This window comes from Pieris brassicae, chromosome 5 (genome assembly GCF_905147105.1).
Source record: "Pieris brassicae chromosome 5, ilPieBrab1.1, whole genome shotgun sequence".
Classification (NCBI taxonomy): Eukaryota; Metazoa; Arthropoda; class Insecta; order Lepidoptera; family Pieridae; genus Pieris; species Pieris brassicae.
Window position 1 is genome coordinate 5,399,643 of NC_059669.1, and position 19,268 is coordinate 5,418,910.

The 19,268-nt window shown below is 34.0% G+C and overlaps 2 protein-coding genes and 1 long non-coding RNA gene across 4 annotated transcripts; all 3 read right to left on the minus strand.

Moving 5' to 3' along the window:
* Positions 1-246: 246 nt before the first annotated feature.
* On the minus strand, positions 247-14,363 carry LOC123709638 (cationic amino acid transporter 2-like). 2 transcript variants are annotated; one of them, XM_045661099.1, is made up of 13 exons: positions 14,015-14,363; positions 13,200-13,448; positions 12,581-12,709; positions 11,578-11,733; positions 11,111-11,215; positions 10,660-10,946; positions 10,183-10,280; positions 9,662-9,801; positions 9,025-9,127; positions 8,105-8,253; positions 6,952-7,118; positions 6,633-6,741; positions 247-1,767 (listed from the first exon to the last, which is right to left on the minus strand). In XM_045661099.1, the coding sequence occupies exons 1-13, from the start codon at positions 14,106-14,108 to the stop codon at positions 1,628-1,630; spliced, it is 1,926 nt and encodes a 641-aa protein (XP_045517055.1). In that variant the 5' UTR covers positions 14,109-14,363; the 3' UTR covers positions 247-1,627. The 2 variants fall into 2 exon arrangements, with proteins under 2 accessions (XP_045517055.1, XP_045517056.1); XM_045661100.1 differs by lacking the exon at positions 14,015-14,363 and adding an exon at positions 13,587-13,630.
* Positions 14,364-15,324: 961 nt separating this feature from the next.
* Positions 15,325-16,522, minus strand: LOC123709492 (lipase 1-like). The gene has a single exon (XM_045660882.1). It carries the CDS (start codon positions 16,489-16,491, stop codon positions 15,325-15,327), a length of 1,167 nt encoding a protein of 388 aa, XP_045516838.1. The 5' UTR covers positions 16,492-16,522.
* Positions 16,523-17,511: 989 nt separating this feature from the next.
* On the minus strand, positions 17,512-18,541 carry LOC123710353. The gene is made up of 4 exons (XR_006753818.1): positions 18,434-18,541; positions 18,064-18,179; positions 17,847-17,989; positions 17,512-17,647 (listed from the first exon to the last, which is right to left on the minus strand). It is a non-coding gene; the product is annotated as an uncharacterized LOC123710353 (long non-coding RNA).
* Between the last annotated feature and the right edge of the window lie 727 nt (positions 18,542-19,268).

Sequence of the window (19,268 nt, forward strand, 5' to 3'; positions counted from 1 at the left end):
CTGTGATTCATGTATAAATAAATGTGTTTAAAAAATATCTGATTTTACTTAATACCATTAATGATTATTTTTTTGTAAATTGTGTCTTTGTGTAAACGATCCACTTAATAATTATAAAATAATAATCTTCTCAGAACTACAATTATCTAATAATGCAAAATAAAAGAATAAAATATTAATTTTTATTTCTGAACAGCGCCTTTAGCTTTATTTCATTTTAAGGGGGTTGAATTAAAACAAAATAAAAATATTTTATGTCAATTTAATCAGCTGAACAACAAGCGTTCTAAACGATTTAACAAAATGAAATATAAACTTAACTAACACACTACCGCTGTCTCACAGCCACATCGAATAATACTGAAGTTTACACTTCTAAGTAAACGTAATACAATCAATAAAAATATTATGTTAATGTCAAATTATTGGCAGTAAAACGTTGGAAAATATGTCTTAAAAATTAAAAATACCAACAACCTTATACTATGAAATGATAAAACGCGGTATTTGTTTCCTCTTACATATAGTGTAACAATACTTTGGCAAAATACATGAAACGAGATTGTAAATGAGATTCTACAATGCATTTGGTACTTTTAGGCTACGTTAAGGCTTTCTATCTCTTCCATAAGTTTCAGAAACTAAACAAATTATGGTAAAACATTTCGCGCAACCACCAAAAACGCAATTTTTTTTACATGAACATTTGGGACACACATTATAAAACGTCCGACATTTGATTATGATGTTTATAATCATATAGCGTAGGCAAGTAATGAATAAGACCAAAAATATTATAACTATGGTAAAATACAACGAGTATATTTTCTTTAATGGTTTTCAAATTAAATTAACAAAAATTCGTCACTACCTAATAGGACGTAGTAAACGTTACATATTTATGTTTAATCTAACCTACAGTTGATAATATGTTGCAAATAGTCCTAAAGATATACAAATTATATACCGATGTAACACGGAATTTATACTATACGTTGTATACATACACGAGTACAAGTTTAGGAATATTTTATAATTTTATTATTTCCACAACCGTATATCCTAAGTGACGCGTTGATGCAATGTTGCGGTAATTACTAGATTAAAATGTGTCTGAATTGACAAATTAATGATATAATTTTAAATTTCTTTTTAATTTTCTGGATATTATTTTCCACCGCAATCTTATCCACCTAAACATTTAAGGCCTTAATTCCAATTCCAAAACGTAGCCCCCACATCAATTATTGAGTTAAGATTTTTATGATTGTACACATACAAACAAAGCCTCTTTTAATGGTTAACATCGATTATCCGAATAAGATGAAATTCTCAGATTTATACTAAAATATTCCTAAACTATTTGATTTATTAAACCAAAAAATATATAAGTACTTATTCAAAGATCGTAATTGTTACATACACAGTTATACAATGTTATATCAATAGAAATATAGGTAGTAATTACAACTTTTGAATTTTTCATAAATTTTGCTGACCATACCTTTAAGTCTTAAGTCTCTTGCCTGACAATATTAATAGTTGTACACTAAATACTGGATATAAAAGAGATGATAGTACCGGTAGGACTGGTTGGGCTAGTAGGTTCAGCCTGGTCCGTTGAAGGTCATCCAAGGGCGTGGGCAGCTCCAGCGTGCTGCAACAGCGCCGTGTGGCTGTCATTGTGCAGCTCAGCCAATTGAACATCGGGCGAGCGCCGCCGCTCCGCGCTGTGCCATGCGCCATATGTGAGGTAGATTAGAAGACCTGCCAATTATTAAATATTCATAATTGTAATATATCTTTTCCTCAAATTATGTAATATACAAATACTTCCTAAGCGCACGAACTTGTAAGTTTGATGTCCAATATATTCAAACATTTGCATGCATCTTTGCATCAAAGTCAAAGTGAAAGTCAAAAATCATTTATTCATATAGGTAAAACAATGTATGAAAGTAACACTTACGAACGTAAAAAAAAGAAATATACATTAAATGCTTCTAATTTTACATTTACAACTAGTTCTCAAATCAAGGGCGTAGAACGGAAGAGAAGAATTGGTAATAAACTCTCCGCCACTCTTTTTAATCGCCAAGTTTTTTTTGTTTTACACAACGTTCGTAAGTAGCTTCAACCATAACTCCATGTTCCACATGACATCATAAGTAATAAATAATAATAAAATAAATTATAAAAAAAAGATTTGTCTGAGATTGTCAAGGATCCTCTATCAGCAGGAGGCATGGTGAAATATCCCTTCCATTATAGCTTTGATTTGAAATCTATGTTATATATTTCGCAGTGATAAGACTATGTCATAACTACGTGCACTGGCATTTAGGTTTAAAGTATCTAGGTTAAGAATAAATCCTCGAATAAACTTGTTTTAAAATCACTTCGACATTGACTATAGGAACACGTTCACAAGGTCAACATATACTACTTATCTTCAACAATTTTATTTTAATTAAGAACTACTCCAGATTTACCGACCATTCTAGCCAAAACTGTGATAGGCTTGAGTTTATTTAATAAGAGTGCCAATTTAATGTACCAAATATTAAAAAATGGGTGTATTTAAAACTGTGGTATTTTTTTTGTACTACGCTTTCTTGAATTTATTTGCCTCATGCGATACACGGACAAATGGGAGACTAAGCTTCCAAGAATTGGCAACAAAATATGGACATCCTCCTCAAGAGTACCAAATCAATACTGAAGATGGATACATTTTGACTCTGCATCGCTTTCCTGGATGTCGCGATATACCTGTCCTACTTCAACACGGCACACTGGATTCTTCTGCGACTTGGATCCTTAGAGGAAACGACTCACTAGGCATTACTTTGGCTAATGCTAACTACGACGTGTGGATGAGTAATCTTAGGGGTAACACATACTCAAGAAAACATAAATACTTAGACCCCGATAAAGATGCAGCCTTTTGGGACATCGATTTGGACCATTTTGGAATAGACTTATCGGCTATTATAGATTTCATTCTTCAAGTTACTGGCGCTAAGAAACTTAATGCTATTGGCCACTTAGCAGGGAACACGGTCTTCTACGTGCTCGGATCTAACCAACCGCAATACAATAGTAAAATAAATGTTTTAATAGCTCTCGCTCCTATAGCTTATTTTCATAATTCTCACAAACCCGTGGCGTGGCTAGGTAAGAACGCAGAAATCATTAACAATATTCTATTAGCATTCAATATACATGAGCTGTTTGGTGAAACAATACTACAGCAAAAGCTCGTATAATTGATTTGCTCCCAGCCCGATATAGGATATGAAATCTGTATGAACAGTCTGCTTTTTCCACTTGTAGGTTTTGACAGCGAGGAAATAAGTTCAGAATTCAATTCCATAATATTCGGACATTTTCCGGCGGATTTCCAAGGAAGACCTTGTTACATTACTCTCAAATTTTTAAAAGAAAAAGTTTCGGACCATTTGATTACGGCAATGATAACGTAAAGCATTACAATCGCACACGCCCACCAAGTTACGATCTGAGCGCAGTGTCCATGAGGATTATCTTAATAGCCGGTCAAAACGATAAGTTAGCGCCACTCAAAAACGTAAACCGTTTGGGGAAAAACCTCCCTAATGTGGTTAAATATATCGTTCCTTCTAAGAAACGGTTCAATCATTTGGATTTCACTTGGGGAGAGCATACAAAATTGATATTGTTCCCGATTATTTTCGACGCATTAGAAAATAATAATTACTGACATATGGTACATCTTCAAATATAGAATAGGTATTAAATTTAATTAGACGGGCACTAAAAATACTACTATATAATCTTTTTCATAAATTCAGTTCTACCGAATACACGTTTGATATAATTCCTAATTTATGTATAGAAATAAACGTTAAATATCTAATTAGCATGATAAGGAAGTTTAGTGTGGCTTTGATATTACAAGGTTCATCTGAGCTTTACCTATAATATGAAAATATTTTATTTTGACATTGTAAATGTATTTAAAACAATTCATTTAATTATTTTGATAAATAGCAATAGTGTAGTTTTAAACGAATCTGTGATTGTGACCATTGACCAGACTGGAGATCGGCTTCATGTTGAAGAATACGACGTGGTCACTGAAGATGGATACATTCTCGGTATATACCGCATACTCTCCTGGTCTCCTGAAACCACCCACGCTTCTTGTGCACGGGATCGAACTCAGCTAACAGCTCGAAAGCAGCTAACAGTTCGCGCCTACGTGGGAACACCATTGTACTAACAAAATTAAACCATGATCTGTGGTTTGCAAATGTTAGGGGTAACGTGTACTCCAGAAGACATGTCCACTTGAACGCCGATATAGATGATGAATTTTGGGATTTCTCCTTCCACGAGCGTGGCTACTACGACTTGGCGACTACTATCAACACAGTGTTAAACAAAACCAACTCATTACAAATAAACGGCATCAGTTATTCGCTAGGGACCATTATGTTTACAGTACTCACGAGCACCAGACCCGAATATAATGCTAAAATTAATTTGACAATATATCTCGCGCCCATAGCTTACTTAAACAATGTTCAATCATCTCTGTTCAATTTTATTTTCCCCTGAGATAAATGTTATTTTGAAGAATGTAGGAATGTTTGAATTCTTTGGTTACACACAGCAAGCTAACGGTAGAATTGAGAAAATTGTGTACGAACCCCGAATTGAGCTACACGACACGCTTTCCCGATAGCCGGATATGATCCTGATCAGTTAGAACCTCCTTTCTACTGCATCACTAAATATTATTTTCCGGTTGGGTCATGTAGAAAGAATTTGATACACTACTAAGTCGGGCGGACTGGCAGATTTGCACAATACGATTATGGTCCACTTAAAAATGTGGCAGTTTACAACGCTTCTATACATCCAAAATATAATTTAACGAACGTACGCAGCCCTGTAGTCATGATGGTAGGGCGGGGAGACAAGCTGGCGACAATCACGAATGCAGTAGCTTTACAATATGAGCTCCCAAATGTCGAGCAGTTTGTGGTTCTTCCGCAGACCGAAGCTAACCATCTTGATTTCATGTGGGGCAGAATTATGTCCGATTACTTGTACCCATATATTTTAAAAGCCCTTGGTTGATAAAAAATAATAGAATCTTTATGATATTCTTAATTTGTTGACATAATTATGTACATTAAATAAGAATTAAATATCGATTATTTCAGTGTATATCTTGCGAACGCGATACGATTTTAAACATTATTATAGCTAAAATAATCTGTTCATTTGTTTTTAATTATATTTTCATATCGTATGTTAGTATAATAAAACAATCGTATAATGTTAAGACTTTTTTGTTTTTGTATAAAAACAAATATCTATGTATATCGAGATAGTATTATTATCTTCGAATTGGTTTAATAAATTATGGCTGACGAAATCATTCAACTATTAACCATAACACTAGGCGTGCTATCCGCCTTAAGTGCGGAAGTAACAAACACAGCATATTTAGCAATACAGTATGGTCACCCCGCCGAAGAGTACCATGTCATCACTGAGGATGGATACATCTTGGGAATCTTCCACCTGCCCGGATATAGGGGCCTTCCTCTGTTACTGATGCACGGTATAATGGACTCTAGTGATTCCTGGCTCATCAGAGGTAACAACTCGTTAGGCATCACTCTCGCAAATTTAGGATACGACGTGTGGCTAGGAAACTGTCGGGGCAACCTCTACTCCCGGCGACACGCGTACTTAGACGCTGAGAACGACGCATCCGCTTACTGGAACTTTAGCTTCCACGAGCACGGACTTTATGATCTTCCAGCAATCATAGATTTCGTGCTATTAAAAACTGGCACAAACAACCTCAATGCGATAGGATTTTCACAAGGCAACACCATATTTTACGTGATGGCATCACTGAGACCAGAGTACAACGATAGAGTCAATTTGTTAATCGCATTAGCGCCCATTGCTTTCTTAAGAAATCTAGAACCACCTCTGTCACTTTTAATCGAAGTTTCATCAGCTTTATTAACTATTGGGAGGAGTTTGCAGCAGTATGAAGTTTTCGGAAATTCCTTAACGGGTATTATATACAGAGGGATATGTTCGTTGCCCGTCTTGGGATACTTTTTGTGTTCGTTTGGATTTGTGTTTCCTATAGCCGGCTACGATTTGTTAGAATATGATTACGATTTCCACTATAAAGTGACTCGCATGAAATTCCCTATGAGTATCTCTTTGAAAAACCTCAACCACTTTGCACAAGTACGTAAACGTGGTAGGTTTTCACAGTTCGGTTACGGAGATGGGAATATTGAAGTGTATGGATCTGTACAGCCTCCAGATTACGATTTAAGAAAAGTTACCATGTCTGTGGCACTGCTGTGTGGACAAAATGACAAACTGGCCAATCAAAAAGATGTTGAGGTTTTGAAAGAGGCTTTGAGAAACATAGTCCAATTCACTCTGCTCGAATACAAAGAGATGAACCACGTGGACTTCACGTGGGGAAAAAATATGGACAAATATTTGCTTCCTTACATTCTGCAAATACTTGACAAAAACATATAGCGTACAAAATTATTGTAAGTTTTTCTAAAGAATTAATTAAAAAATCAAAAGATACCGACCAGCAGCTAGCCAGACGGAGAATCGAATCCACGTCATGTAGTCCAGATTCAGCATTAAGTAAACGTTGATTAGAATACTGAGACCGGGCAGCCACGGTACTAGAGGGACCTGTGAAAATAATATTAATACATTTCAAACAAGTGCATAAGTTAACAAAAAAAAAACTTTGTCCTTTGTAGATTAAAGCGTTTCATGTAGTATACAAGCCCTATTACGAATAAATCTGAAATCCTTAAGTATATGTAACCATGTTTTTTTTAATCAGTTAATAAAATACCAAAAATAAACCAACGAGATACTTCTAGTAATGAAACTCACCGAGAAGGCGAGTTTCTTGTCTGAAACGGGTTGCCGTGAGATAGCGTAGAGCGTGGTGATAACCAGCACAGATCCCACCACCATAGCCGCCAAAGGGCCTGGAGCGCCTGACAGGATCGCGTCCCCATGCCCACTGATGCTGCCCATCATCAAGAAGCACCATACGCCTAGTCATACATCATAATTAGTCAAAAGTGCTGATATAGCATTACATTCTAATTAATATTAATTTGATAATGTTATAATATATTATAATAATGTGATGATGTAGTGATACAATAAAATAAGAATTAACTAATGTAATTGTAACTTCTATTCTACCTTTTAAGACAAATTTGCACGCCATTATGTATGGCAGAATATGCAACGTTTAGATTGTAGCACCATAACATTTTTGTTTTCTTGCAAATAAATTATTATTATTACGCAAGATTCTTGTCCATCATTTGTTGCGTGCGATAATCTGATAAATTTACAGTTAATGTAGCAAATATCTAACAATTCAACCAAATTTCAAATTTATATATATACAAATGTACAAGATTCAAGTTTGTAGGTACATTGGAAAATCTATAACTCGTATATCAAGGGAAATGCAAAAAAAAATCGTGTTAACAAGTTTTCGACTTAACAAGAACTTCGAGATACATATGATTTAACTGTTAATATTTCGACTTACGGAGACGCGATTTCCAAGTGTATTTTTTATTAATGTATTTATTAATTGCACGTGTACAAAACAAAAACAATAGATTAGAAGCCCCTGATATTTATATAATTACAAGGTTACAAGGGTTCCCAAATCTTACATATTATAATGAATCGTTGACAAATGAATAAATACACTTTTATTTATTTATTTTTATTTTCGGGATTTATCAGTTTATACTAAATTTTACTTTCAGAGAGGAATACATTTTTATTAAAACATGCGCGAAATAAAAATTTGCTTTTGCTATGATTTTCCACCCCATGCTATGTCTTAGATCCAGAAATAAAAAAGTTGACTAGAATTAGTCATCTGATCATAGAAATGTGACTACACTATTTAAAAGTAACGTAAGTAAAGTAAGTTAAAAGTAAAGTAAATTAAAAATATTATCTAAGAATAACCCTTAATCGCAGTTACTAAATAAGTAGCAGTAAAACGTACCGTATAATGTGACGAGTGCGTTGACAGTCGTGGCACTGAGCTGCGTGGGCGTGGTCAGGCCGTCTACGTTAAACACTTGACGTACGCATCCTCGCAAGCTCATACGTGTCGTTTCACTCGCAGTGCGCCCACTCTGGGTACGCTCGTATCTACCGACCAATTATTATATTTATGAGTAAAATTCATCTGACAAATGGATTAGATACTGTCGGTAAATGCTAGTTGTATGGGGCCTTCCGCATCGTAGAAAACTCAAATTGTATACATCTTCCATTTTTTATACGGTTAAGTATACTAGATGTGGATGAAGTTAAGAAAACTGGCAGTACATGTCAATTTAGAGTCATTATAAGTGTACAGTTAGTTTTCTACAGTACAGAAAAATTATATTTTACATTAACTACAATTTTGATTTAACTAGAGCCTGACAGTCATATCTGTCATTAATGTCTTCGCAGTTGTTTATAGCAAATAAATAAAATGTATGTATGTCATGTAATAAAGAGTTATATAAAAAAAATGTTTATAAAAACAATATTTTGTTGAAGCAACAATTATGTAACCTAACATTAGTTAAGTTAATCATCGCACATTTGAAGCCAAAATGCAATTACCATACTCATAAATTGTAATTTAACATTTTCGTTTCCGTTCCATTAGACATTATGTCCAATAACATAAGTGTCACTAGATTTACGAACTCTTCAATAAGTCAAGTTGGTGTTGTTTTTGTCATTGCAACCCCTAATTCAAACTTTGTTATAAGCTCACATTATAAACAATTAAGCCAAGCCAAGTTGACAGCAAGCTTCAGTGTTTCATTTAACACGTATTTGAACATATATACATCAATCGCCACAGAACTGAATTCACTTAAAAACTTAATAAATCGACATAAATAAAAAATACGTTCTCTGTACCTGAGTAAAAGCACACAGGAGGCGACCATGGAGTAGGCTAGCAGAGTGCCGATGGACATCATATGGATTAACTGCTCCAACTCGAATAACATCGCCAACGTGCCTGCAACATCATTTTATCATAAATTCAAAATTATAGTTACGTGGTACATATATAATATGTATAAATCTTTCATAAAATATTCTAAATGATCAGCATTATAAAGCACTACTTAAAATATGTTAATAATATATTCCATTTCGAGTTCAGGGCATAGTCATCATAAAACTATTGTTATTTACCATAAACAGGCGAACCCGTCCAGGTCACGTGACTACCAAAAACTATGAAAAATAATACTTCTTTTAGAACGATGTTTTTATGACGTCCATTATAGGGGACAATGGTGTCGAAAAGCGGGAATCACTTCTAATACCTGGGTAGTCTCCATTTGAGTTGACTTTGTTGAGTGACGAGATGTAGTAGAAATATAAGATATTTCTTGGTATTGGTATTGGCCTCAGAGATTTGACAATAAAGCACATAGAAAAGTTGACAATGCACAGCGAGGGTTGGAACCTACGACCTCACGAGATAATAGTCGCACGTTCAAAGCTCATTATTTATTTAAAATAAAATATTCGTTTTGATATGTACCTGTAAAAAGCCCCGCAACAACTGTACCAACAATCGGTGTATGGAACTTCTCGCTAACACCTCCCATGAAACGGAAAAGCAGTCCGTCCGCTGACATCGCGTAAATAATACGTGGCAGAGGAAACACCGAACCCAAAAGACTGCAATATTAAAATACAGGCTTAATTCAGAACTTCTAATCGATTCTTTCTTATATCACACAATCTCACGCCTATTAATATGATATTGAATTCGCTATTAGCAAATTTTTTTTGAAGTTATCGTACAAGTGGTAATGGTTACACTGATAGACCGAGCTTTAGCGTTTCTGCACTAATTAATCTTGAACTGCTATACAGTGTCCGTCACAATTTTTTTTATGTTAATTAATGTCTTTGTGTTGAATTAATATTTAGTAGCCATTTAATTGAGTTCATATCCAATATTGAGGATATCCAACAAATAAAAGTACTATTTCACAAAAAAATATATAACCGACATACACGTACAACTGTGTCTATCAAAGTGAATTGTAAAAGTACCTTGAGCAAAGAGCGCAAACGGCCCCAACGCTGACGGCATATTTAGCCCAACTCCATCCCAATTGATCGAACACGTACGGGAACGGTGCCTTTTCGTCCTGCAATACACGTAGTATACCATAAACAGATGAATTAAAAACAGTACGAATCCAACGACAACATAACATTGATTGATTAAAAACAAAATTATTAAAGGATATTGGGAAACAAAAATTACCATTATTAAATTAATTTACAATCCTATATGAAAATATTGTTATAGCTTGTGACTTGTAGTTCCAAATAGTTTTGGTAAAATATTCGTATATATCTATATAATATCAGTTCCATATTTGTATTCGGTATAATTTTCAAGGCGATTATCTTGATACAAATTATTACGTTCATTTAGTTCCATATATGCCCATGCTTAAGTATCAATACAATAACAGTAGTAGCTAGTTTTTAAAGTTAGATTTTACATTACAACTGTATTACCTGCATATAGTAAGGCAAGACAAGTGTGAGGACGCAAGACACACCGCAGTAGGCAAGAAAGACAACTAGCAACGAAGCGACCACCGCAAAGGGAATGCTTTTCTGGGGTCTACGCGCTTCTTCACCGGCCGTTGCTACGCAGTCGAAGCCTATGAAGCCATAGAAGCAGACAGCCGCGCCGCGTATGATCCCAGCGATCCCGTAAGGCGCGAAGCCGCCGCTACCAAAGTCCCGCCCACCACCTTTAGGTACCTCTTCTGCTGGTATGCGCCAGTTTTTCGTATCAGCTGGAATTGTAAAGGCAAATTAGGGTATATCCCACAATTCCAAAATTTCTTTCAAATGCATTCGTTTCAAGATAAATTATGGATTGTCTTATTTATATATATTTTATTTTTAAATTATTAACGAATAAAATTATTCTGCTAAAAGTGGATAAGTTAAGTAATACCTTTGAAGGAGCCCGATATTATGACAAACAGCACAACACATAAATTCACGCCGGTACAGAAATTGTTGAACTTTGTCGACTCTTTCACGCCAAACGCGAGCGATACTGAAAAGTATACATTATTCATAAACATAATATTATTTAAATAATACTCAATGAATTTGTCACAAGGGACAAACGCATTACTAATACTAACTTATAAGGAATTAATGTTTTATAGAAATTGTACTTAAAGTTGTAGCCTGGATAGATTTAAGATATTAAAGAAAAACTTCTTCTATAATTAGCTGCTGGACATTCAGCGGATTTCATGTCGTATCCATTTTGTTACTAAAAAAATAGGTAACTATACTCCTTAAACCCAAGTTATAATTTAAATGTATAATTAAATTCAAGTACTTAAATTCAGCAGTTCCCTAATAGAAACTTATTTGTTCATTGTTATCATGATATAATTGTTTTCTTACCAGAAAAGATCATTATCACAGTAAAGGCAAAAATATCAGGATATTTGGCAAGATGTGGTGAATCCAAAGGCATCCATTCAAGTAAGCGGCTGGATATCGCCTTGTTTAACAGTGAATCCAGATACTCGCTCAATGCCTTGGTTACAGAGGCTGCACCTAGTAAAATTAAGTGTATTACTGACCAGTTCATTGGAGGTTTATATTGAAATTACATAAATATAATAGACTGGCGTCATCATCATCATCAGCCTCTTTATTTGGTCCATTTCTGGACGTATGTCTCTTCCATTTTGCTCCAGTACGCCCTGCAATGGCCTTTCTATATAAACTTCCTTGATAATGTCGTCAGTCTATCTCGTCGGTGGGAGGCCGCGTGGTCTTTTGTTCGGCCCAGGTCTCCATGGAGGCTGCGCGTCCATGGGTTCTTGTTCATGCGCGCTATATGGCCCACCGCCAATAAGATGTTGCGACAGCCCTTAACTAACGCCGGTCATTTCACGAATGACCTTATTTCGTTCGCGATCGCCAACAGAGATGCCTTTGCACGCTCCATCGACCACTGCACTGCGCGTCTCTCAGGCTTGTTCGTGCTGCTTTGTGCGTTGTGTAAGCGTTATGGTTTTGGCTCCATAAGTAAAGACAGGCAGACTGCACTGATTCATAATTTGATGTTTCTTACGCAATTATTACTTATTTGGCAAATTTTATAGTTATCGTAGTTTCTACTATCATGATTAAGCTCCAGTCAGTTGTGACCAGTTATATAATACAAGTAATGTTCTAAACTTAATACTAAAGACTTACATAATGTGAATGACAGTTTGTGCTCTAATAAACGTGTATTTTAAATGTAACTGACTTTTTAATAATATATATATATATATACAAGTCACAGTGTCTGTAACAAACACAATTTACATATTAACCCACTCAAATGGCTTAATATGTAAATTTGGTAGTTCAGAATAGGTAGTCACCCATCATATTATTACCAATTACATACCTATTATATATTCAAGTATGAGATTCCATCCAATAATAAATGCAATAAACTCTCCAACACATACATAACTGTACACATACGCTGAACCTGCCTTTGGAACACGAGCACCAAACTCTGCATAACACAGACCTAAAATAAATACAAGACTTCTTTTATCATATGAACAGACAAAGACTTTATGCACCAATCAGATAGAGGGTCTGTCTATTCAGCTCATAATGTGGACAAGATATGTTTGTATCCTTTCTCTTCAAGCCATAATTATAATTTAAATTATTAAGATAAGAAGTTGTGAGCCTTTTTAATTAATTATTAGTAAATTAACCCTTAATGTAATTATTGTTTTCTTATCATGTTAAATCAATAATAAGAAGAATAATTAATTTTATAACCATCCATTTCAAATATTGTTTGTTTTGTTACTTGTTGTTACTATGTTTATGAAAGTATTTTGGTGGGAATCAAATCTTTGAGGTCAATACAGAAAATTAATCACTGATTTGTAAGATTTATTTATTTATTTACAGCCCATGCATTGAGTATGCAATCAAGATCAGCATTAACTACACTTTCACCGCCTTTTATTCCATTATATTTAACTGTAAGTAATAGAACATACCTGCAAAAACACTTGCAACAGCTGCTAACAAGAATGACAAGACCACAGCTGGTCCTGCATAGTTTTTGGCAACATCTCCAGCTAATACATAAACACCTACTCCAAGGGTACTACCTACTCCCAGTGCAGTCAGGTCCAAAGCTGAAAGTACTCTTGCCAGACGAGCTACTCCCTCCTCTGCTGCTTTGCGTCGAGACAGCACACGGTATGCCAGTCCTAGGGCTCTGACAGCCCCAGCTTTCAGACCACCTTAAAATGATTTTAAGTAAAATCTAGCCAATGGTGGTAAACTAAGGTCATAAGCTGTATGAATAATGTCTATGTTTTTACAGGCCTAGTAACTGTATATAAGGAAATTGCATAATTTAATAATATAATTACTTTTACCTAGGAATAAAATCACCACCCACATCACTGAATACAACCACAGCAGTCGGACACATCAATTGATTTGGTTCAATAACTTTTCAATTGGTCTTAACAATATCAATTGATACGTCTCGAATTGGCATGGGCCATTTTTATTACTAATTTAAATTAAAGCCTCATTTACCTATCAATACATTAATAACTAAAGGCAGTGCAAATATATATTTATTTAATAGTTGAAAATAGTGCAAATTTTGTAAATTAAGGATTTGGCAAAAATGTGCTTGTCTCATAACAATTATTCTATATCTTCTGGACAGAAAGGTAAGGTCAAGTAGAAACATAGAAGGTAATATCATAGTGGTTTTTTTAGACTTTGGATTCAAGAGTAAAGTCGTCGTTTGTTTAATTATTAAATTAGTAGATATAATGTGTATTTTTCTTACCCATACTATATGCTTGTTTGATAGAAATACCATTTCTAGAATCTCCACGCGCATTTCGAGTATTAGTATACCCATTATCCTCAGGAAAATTCATTTTTATGCCACTGCATATAACCTCTTCTTACACGTCCAATATACACTAATTACTCGAACTTTAAATTTTAACAATGAAAAAGGTTTAACACGGTAGTTATGCTAACCATAAAAGATACCGATGCTGTGAAGATCAAGACGTGGGCAATTGAAATATCATCGTATTTCACTTAAACAATTTCTTGCATCACCTGAATCGGGATTATTTAATTTCAAACACATTTCAAATTTCAAGCTGTCAGCGGAAATTGTTCAATATTGGTGTCAAATTGTCTATATCTATTGTCTATACTTCTTTGTTCTTGTCAGTATACGTTACCAGGCCATAAAATTATATAAAAAAAAATAACTTGTCAGTATAAAAAAAAATCATTGGCGCTACAACCTTATAGGTAAGGCCTTAGATTTCTGTATGTGTTTCATAATCATTTGTTAATCTAATAGGCAATATGATTAGCCTTCTGTACCTGACGCACGTCGTCGATTTTTTGGGTCTAAGGCAAGCAAGTTTCCTTACGATGTTTCCTTCACAGTTCGAGAGCATGTTAAATGCGCCATAGAAAGAAATTCTATTCGTGCATAGCCGGGGATCGAACCTCGGGGATGAGAGTCTCACGCTGAAGCCACTAGGCCAACACTGCTCGTCAGTATGGTTCTTCTAAAACAAAATTAAAAAATATTGCAAAGAAATCAAGTTGACTGGTAACTTACGAAACGCCTACGCCATTCTACATAATTTTACAAAATAATGTACCTATATTCAACCTAGTCGTAGGATTTATCGAGACTGCCTCTCTGCATATATGCTCCTATACATTAGAAATACGATGTATTAAAACATTGTTTACGCTGAATATAACCTTACCTAGGGTAGGTAATGTTATATTCCATATTCCTAACCTTGATAGTAACTACTACTTCCGTAAATCAAGTAAAAAATTTGTAAATTTAAATGAGAATTTAAATACAATATAAACGAAACATATATTTAACACATGACAATGTTGTAACACACTCATTATAACACCAAAGTTCGTTTGAAAATCACTCCACTAAGAAATATTCCATTTCCTAAATAAATAAATCATTATCACCGTCCAATTTTATAATACATTATTTTATACGTTCTATTACTTAATAGAACGTTTAAAAAAATATTAACATGGATTAAGTTCATAAATCACAAAAAGTTCTTTATCTAAAAATTTCACTCAAACTCAGTGAATACTATTGTTTTTAGTTAGTGCATTGAAAATATAAGGAAACAGGTATTTATTCATATTTCGACCCCATATGAAATCTAAATGATTTAGCATCCTGTTATTTAACAAGTAGTATTCAACATTTGAAAGACGATCCCGCAATAGTTCAACATCTTTAACCGACGCAAGGGCATCATTTCTCCCAGCAAGAAGTACAATTTTCATACTAACTTTTTCCAAGTCATAAGGTGGTGGGTATGTTTGTTGATAGATTTCCATGTTCTTAGATCCATAATCGTAAAAACTGAAGTCATTTAAATATCCCTGTGCAAGATGAATAATATTTTTTCTCGATGTGCCAGTTGGATAGTGTTCTATGACTGTGGGAAAAAAGTCAGCTTCCAGCTCATCGGGATCATTACCGCTGATTGGGAAGAATACTCCACGAGCGCATAAATTGTAGCACTTTTTACAACCACAAATTTCATCCGTTAAGAATCTCAGTATTGTGTTGTCGCCAAAAACCTCTTCTATACCAGACCTTAATAAAATATTAGATAGATAAGGTAAGGACTCTATTAACATCGATGAAGGAGGCATTGAATGATTAAAGTAACAGACTGGTGATAATGCAATCATAACGCTGATTTTTTTATTATACTCAGGTTTGGTTGAGCCAAGAACATAAAACACGCTGTTGCCTTGAGAGTGTCCAATGGCACTAAGGCTGGTCTCTCCAGTTTCACCCAGGATAAAATCAATCATTGCCGGAAGATCATAGTAGCCTATTTCATGGAAACTAAAGTTCCAATAATGCCTATCTATGTCCGGATTTAATTTGATATGTCGTCTTGAATATCTGCCGCCTCTGACGTTCGCAGACCAGACATCGTAACCCTCACGCGCGAGAGCAACAGCTAGGGACCCGTTTCCTCTGATAATAAATGTATCAGCTGAATCTAACAATCCATGCACTAATAAAACAGGCTTCTTTTCACCAGGCATTCTAAATAACGTCAATATATATCCGTCATCTGTCACTACATCGTATTCTTCGGTATCAAAACCTAATCCTCTGGCAAGCGCTGAGTAATTTGCTCTGGTAGATTTTTCTGCAGTTACTTCACTTCTCCAAACAAATTGTATCACCGATATTTTAAGTAAACATATAATAAGAATCATTTTTACATTGTATGATCACTCAGTAAGAAATTAATACAATCACACTGCCAGTTCTGACTATAATTAATAAGTAACAACTGGTTTTATTCCGCTACACGAGTTAACTCACCAAACCTTGGATGAGGATCTTGCTTGGCCTTAGATGTTGAATAATTTGCAACACAAAAATCTTAATATTTTAAAAGTTAACAAGGTTTATTTCTTATGAATTTATGATTGCACGCATAAATAAATTGTAATTATAATAACCTTCCTTTTTAAAATGTTATATTGGTGACGATCCTGCAACAAAATAATTATGTAGACAAAAATAGTGATTAAGGTGATTGAGACTATTGAGATTATTCTACGTCATCTATGCTTTTATCTAAGATCCTGTATATATAATCTCAAAAATATACTGATAGATTTTACTATGAACCCGTTATGTTCATAAAAACTTATAGCTTTATACATAATTGTTATATTTTTAATAATGACATAATACGAACGAATCGGAATACATCGTAACAAAACTCAAAGTTGTTGAACTAAACTCAAATTGAAAAAAGGTACGCGTTCCAATGTTGTTAACTACGCAATTAAAAGGTGTTTTTAAAATTTACTAAAATATTAATTACGATGTGCGGCAAGTATCCTTAGAAACTTACTTATGTCAAAGCACAAATTCGAAAGCCAAAAAGGTATATCTCTGCCTTCTTAAATTAGCCATTAACTAATCTGGCATTAATTGACATAGGTCGCAGTTATCTAATAAACAAAGACGATTATTGTTATTTAATATTTAAGGTACTATGACTTGGTAAATAAGGTGAGAAATTTGTAAAAAAAATTGAACAAGAATAAATTGTATATTTGTAACGAAGTAGTTTCTTTCTTATTCTTACAATGACAAACATTTTCGTACTGTCAAAGTGACAAGGGATAGAAAAAAAACCAATAATTGCTTATACCTTTTTAATTTTTTATAACATAGTCGATAAACTTAATGAGCATTAAAAGCGTAAAATCTCAGATCCAGTTTATTTCAATAAGCTTTGTCATTATTTTACAAGATTTCCATTTGTTTCAGCGGTACTTTGTCCGGGCTTTAATATATTCTACCACTGTATGGTTTTGAACGAGCAAATTTTGAAAAAACACAGTGTCGGCGTTCCTAGAACAAGAATTAGTAATAAGTATTTTTACATAGTCTTGGTTCGTGGAAAAACAGGAAAACGCGTGAATTATAATCGAATAATATGCACAATTGCTCGTTATTCACGACTAACGAAAAAACATCCAAAATTGGTGGAGGTTTAAGGTCTATCGGTAAACGATCTTAATTGTTTATATACCATGTGGAGGTACCATACCTTTGCCTTTCTTCAAGTACCATTTCCTCGCGGAGTTACGCGGACTGTTACTGTTATCCGTTAGCTTATTACTTTTCGATCTTTTTATCTCAACACTTTTGTGAGCCTTTGTTTCTGGGGCGTTCTTCGTATTTAAGTCCTGCCTAAAACATTATCAGCATTAGCTACTTCCTAAATGTAAATTTATATAAAACCTTTAAAACATAAACATTCTTACTCAGTTGTGTTATTCTTATGTAATTTTAATAGTCGATATAAGAGACGTTCATCTGCCCACGGAAGCTCATCAGATGACATGTAATTAATTTCGGGTGGGGATCCGGAATCCATAAACTAAAAAAGTAATAACAGATATTATTTAAACTAACCTATTACATTTATTACTATCATTTGTTCAAAGTAATTCATATAAAAGGAAAATGACTATATTGCGCCTAGGAAAAATAAAAAGCAATCAGATAATTATCCTTACTTGCTGTAATGGATTGGTACTGAGTTCAAAAGAATGTAGGTTATTTATAAATTGAATAACTGTCGACTAAAATAATATTATGTGTGTATTAACATAGTGTAGGGTACCCTAATACCTCAGTTCTCAACAGTGATTCCTCTCCGCTGTCATAAAGCACGAGTGCCGACGCAACCGAAACAAACAGGAGGACAAATGTAGACTTCATTGCTCTAATCGGTGAACTCTGCTTAAAGTATTTCCAAAATTAAGCTACATTATTTATTTATTTTTACTTTGTTACCATAATGTGCATAATTATACAAACAAAAAAAACAAAAGTAAGTAGGTTACATAAGTTATTTAGCAACAGGCGGCCTTATCGATATCAAGCGATTTCTTCCAGGCAACCCATATTAATGGGACAGTAAAAAAAAACACCTACAGAGGGTAAAGTACAAATGCATAATTAACTAACAAAAAAATAACTCAAAATAACATGCAACTATAACTAAAATTAAATATAAATAATAATATGTATAAACAGACATGTAAAATCTCTGCCAAAGGTTAATTGACACACAATTAATATATATAAGTAGTATTAGCTTACGAGCCAGAAGAAAAATGATCAAAGAGATTTTTAGATTTTTAAATAAATTCAGAGACTGATATCAATTGGTAAGGAATTTCATAGTAGGATACTTTACACAGTGGAAGAGGAGAGTTAGACTATTATTATTCATATTTAATCAAATAAAATTGTTCCCAACTCCTGTTCTATTTCTATTCAGGTTTTGTAAGTGCTTATTATTATTATTACGTACTTTAATTTAAGTCATAATGAATTAGAACAACATTTCATTAAGGAAAATAGTTAAGTATTGCTATGCCGTTTCCGGAGTGTTTGAAACGTTTCTATCTAATAGACCAACAATAGAATTTGTATACAATCCGGGCGAGATTGCATTCTA

Coding starts and splice junctions, on each gene's coding strand:
- LOC123709492 (XM_045660882.1), bottom strand. CDS start 16,491: ATGATTCTTATTATATGTTTACTTAAAATATCGGTGATACAATTTGTT.
- LOC123709638 (XM_045661099.1), bottom strand. CDS start 14,108: ATGAATTTTCCTGAGGATAATGGGTATACTAATACTCGAAATGCGCGT. Junction 8,254..9,024: donor TCCTGTGTGCTTTTACTCAG/GTACAGAGAACG, acceptor ATTGGTCGGTAG/ATACGAGCGTACCCAGAGTG. Junction 6,742..6,951: donor ACAAGAAACTCGCCTTCTCG/GTGAGTTTCATT, acceptor TTATTTTCACAG/GTCCCTCTAGTACCGTGGCT.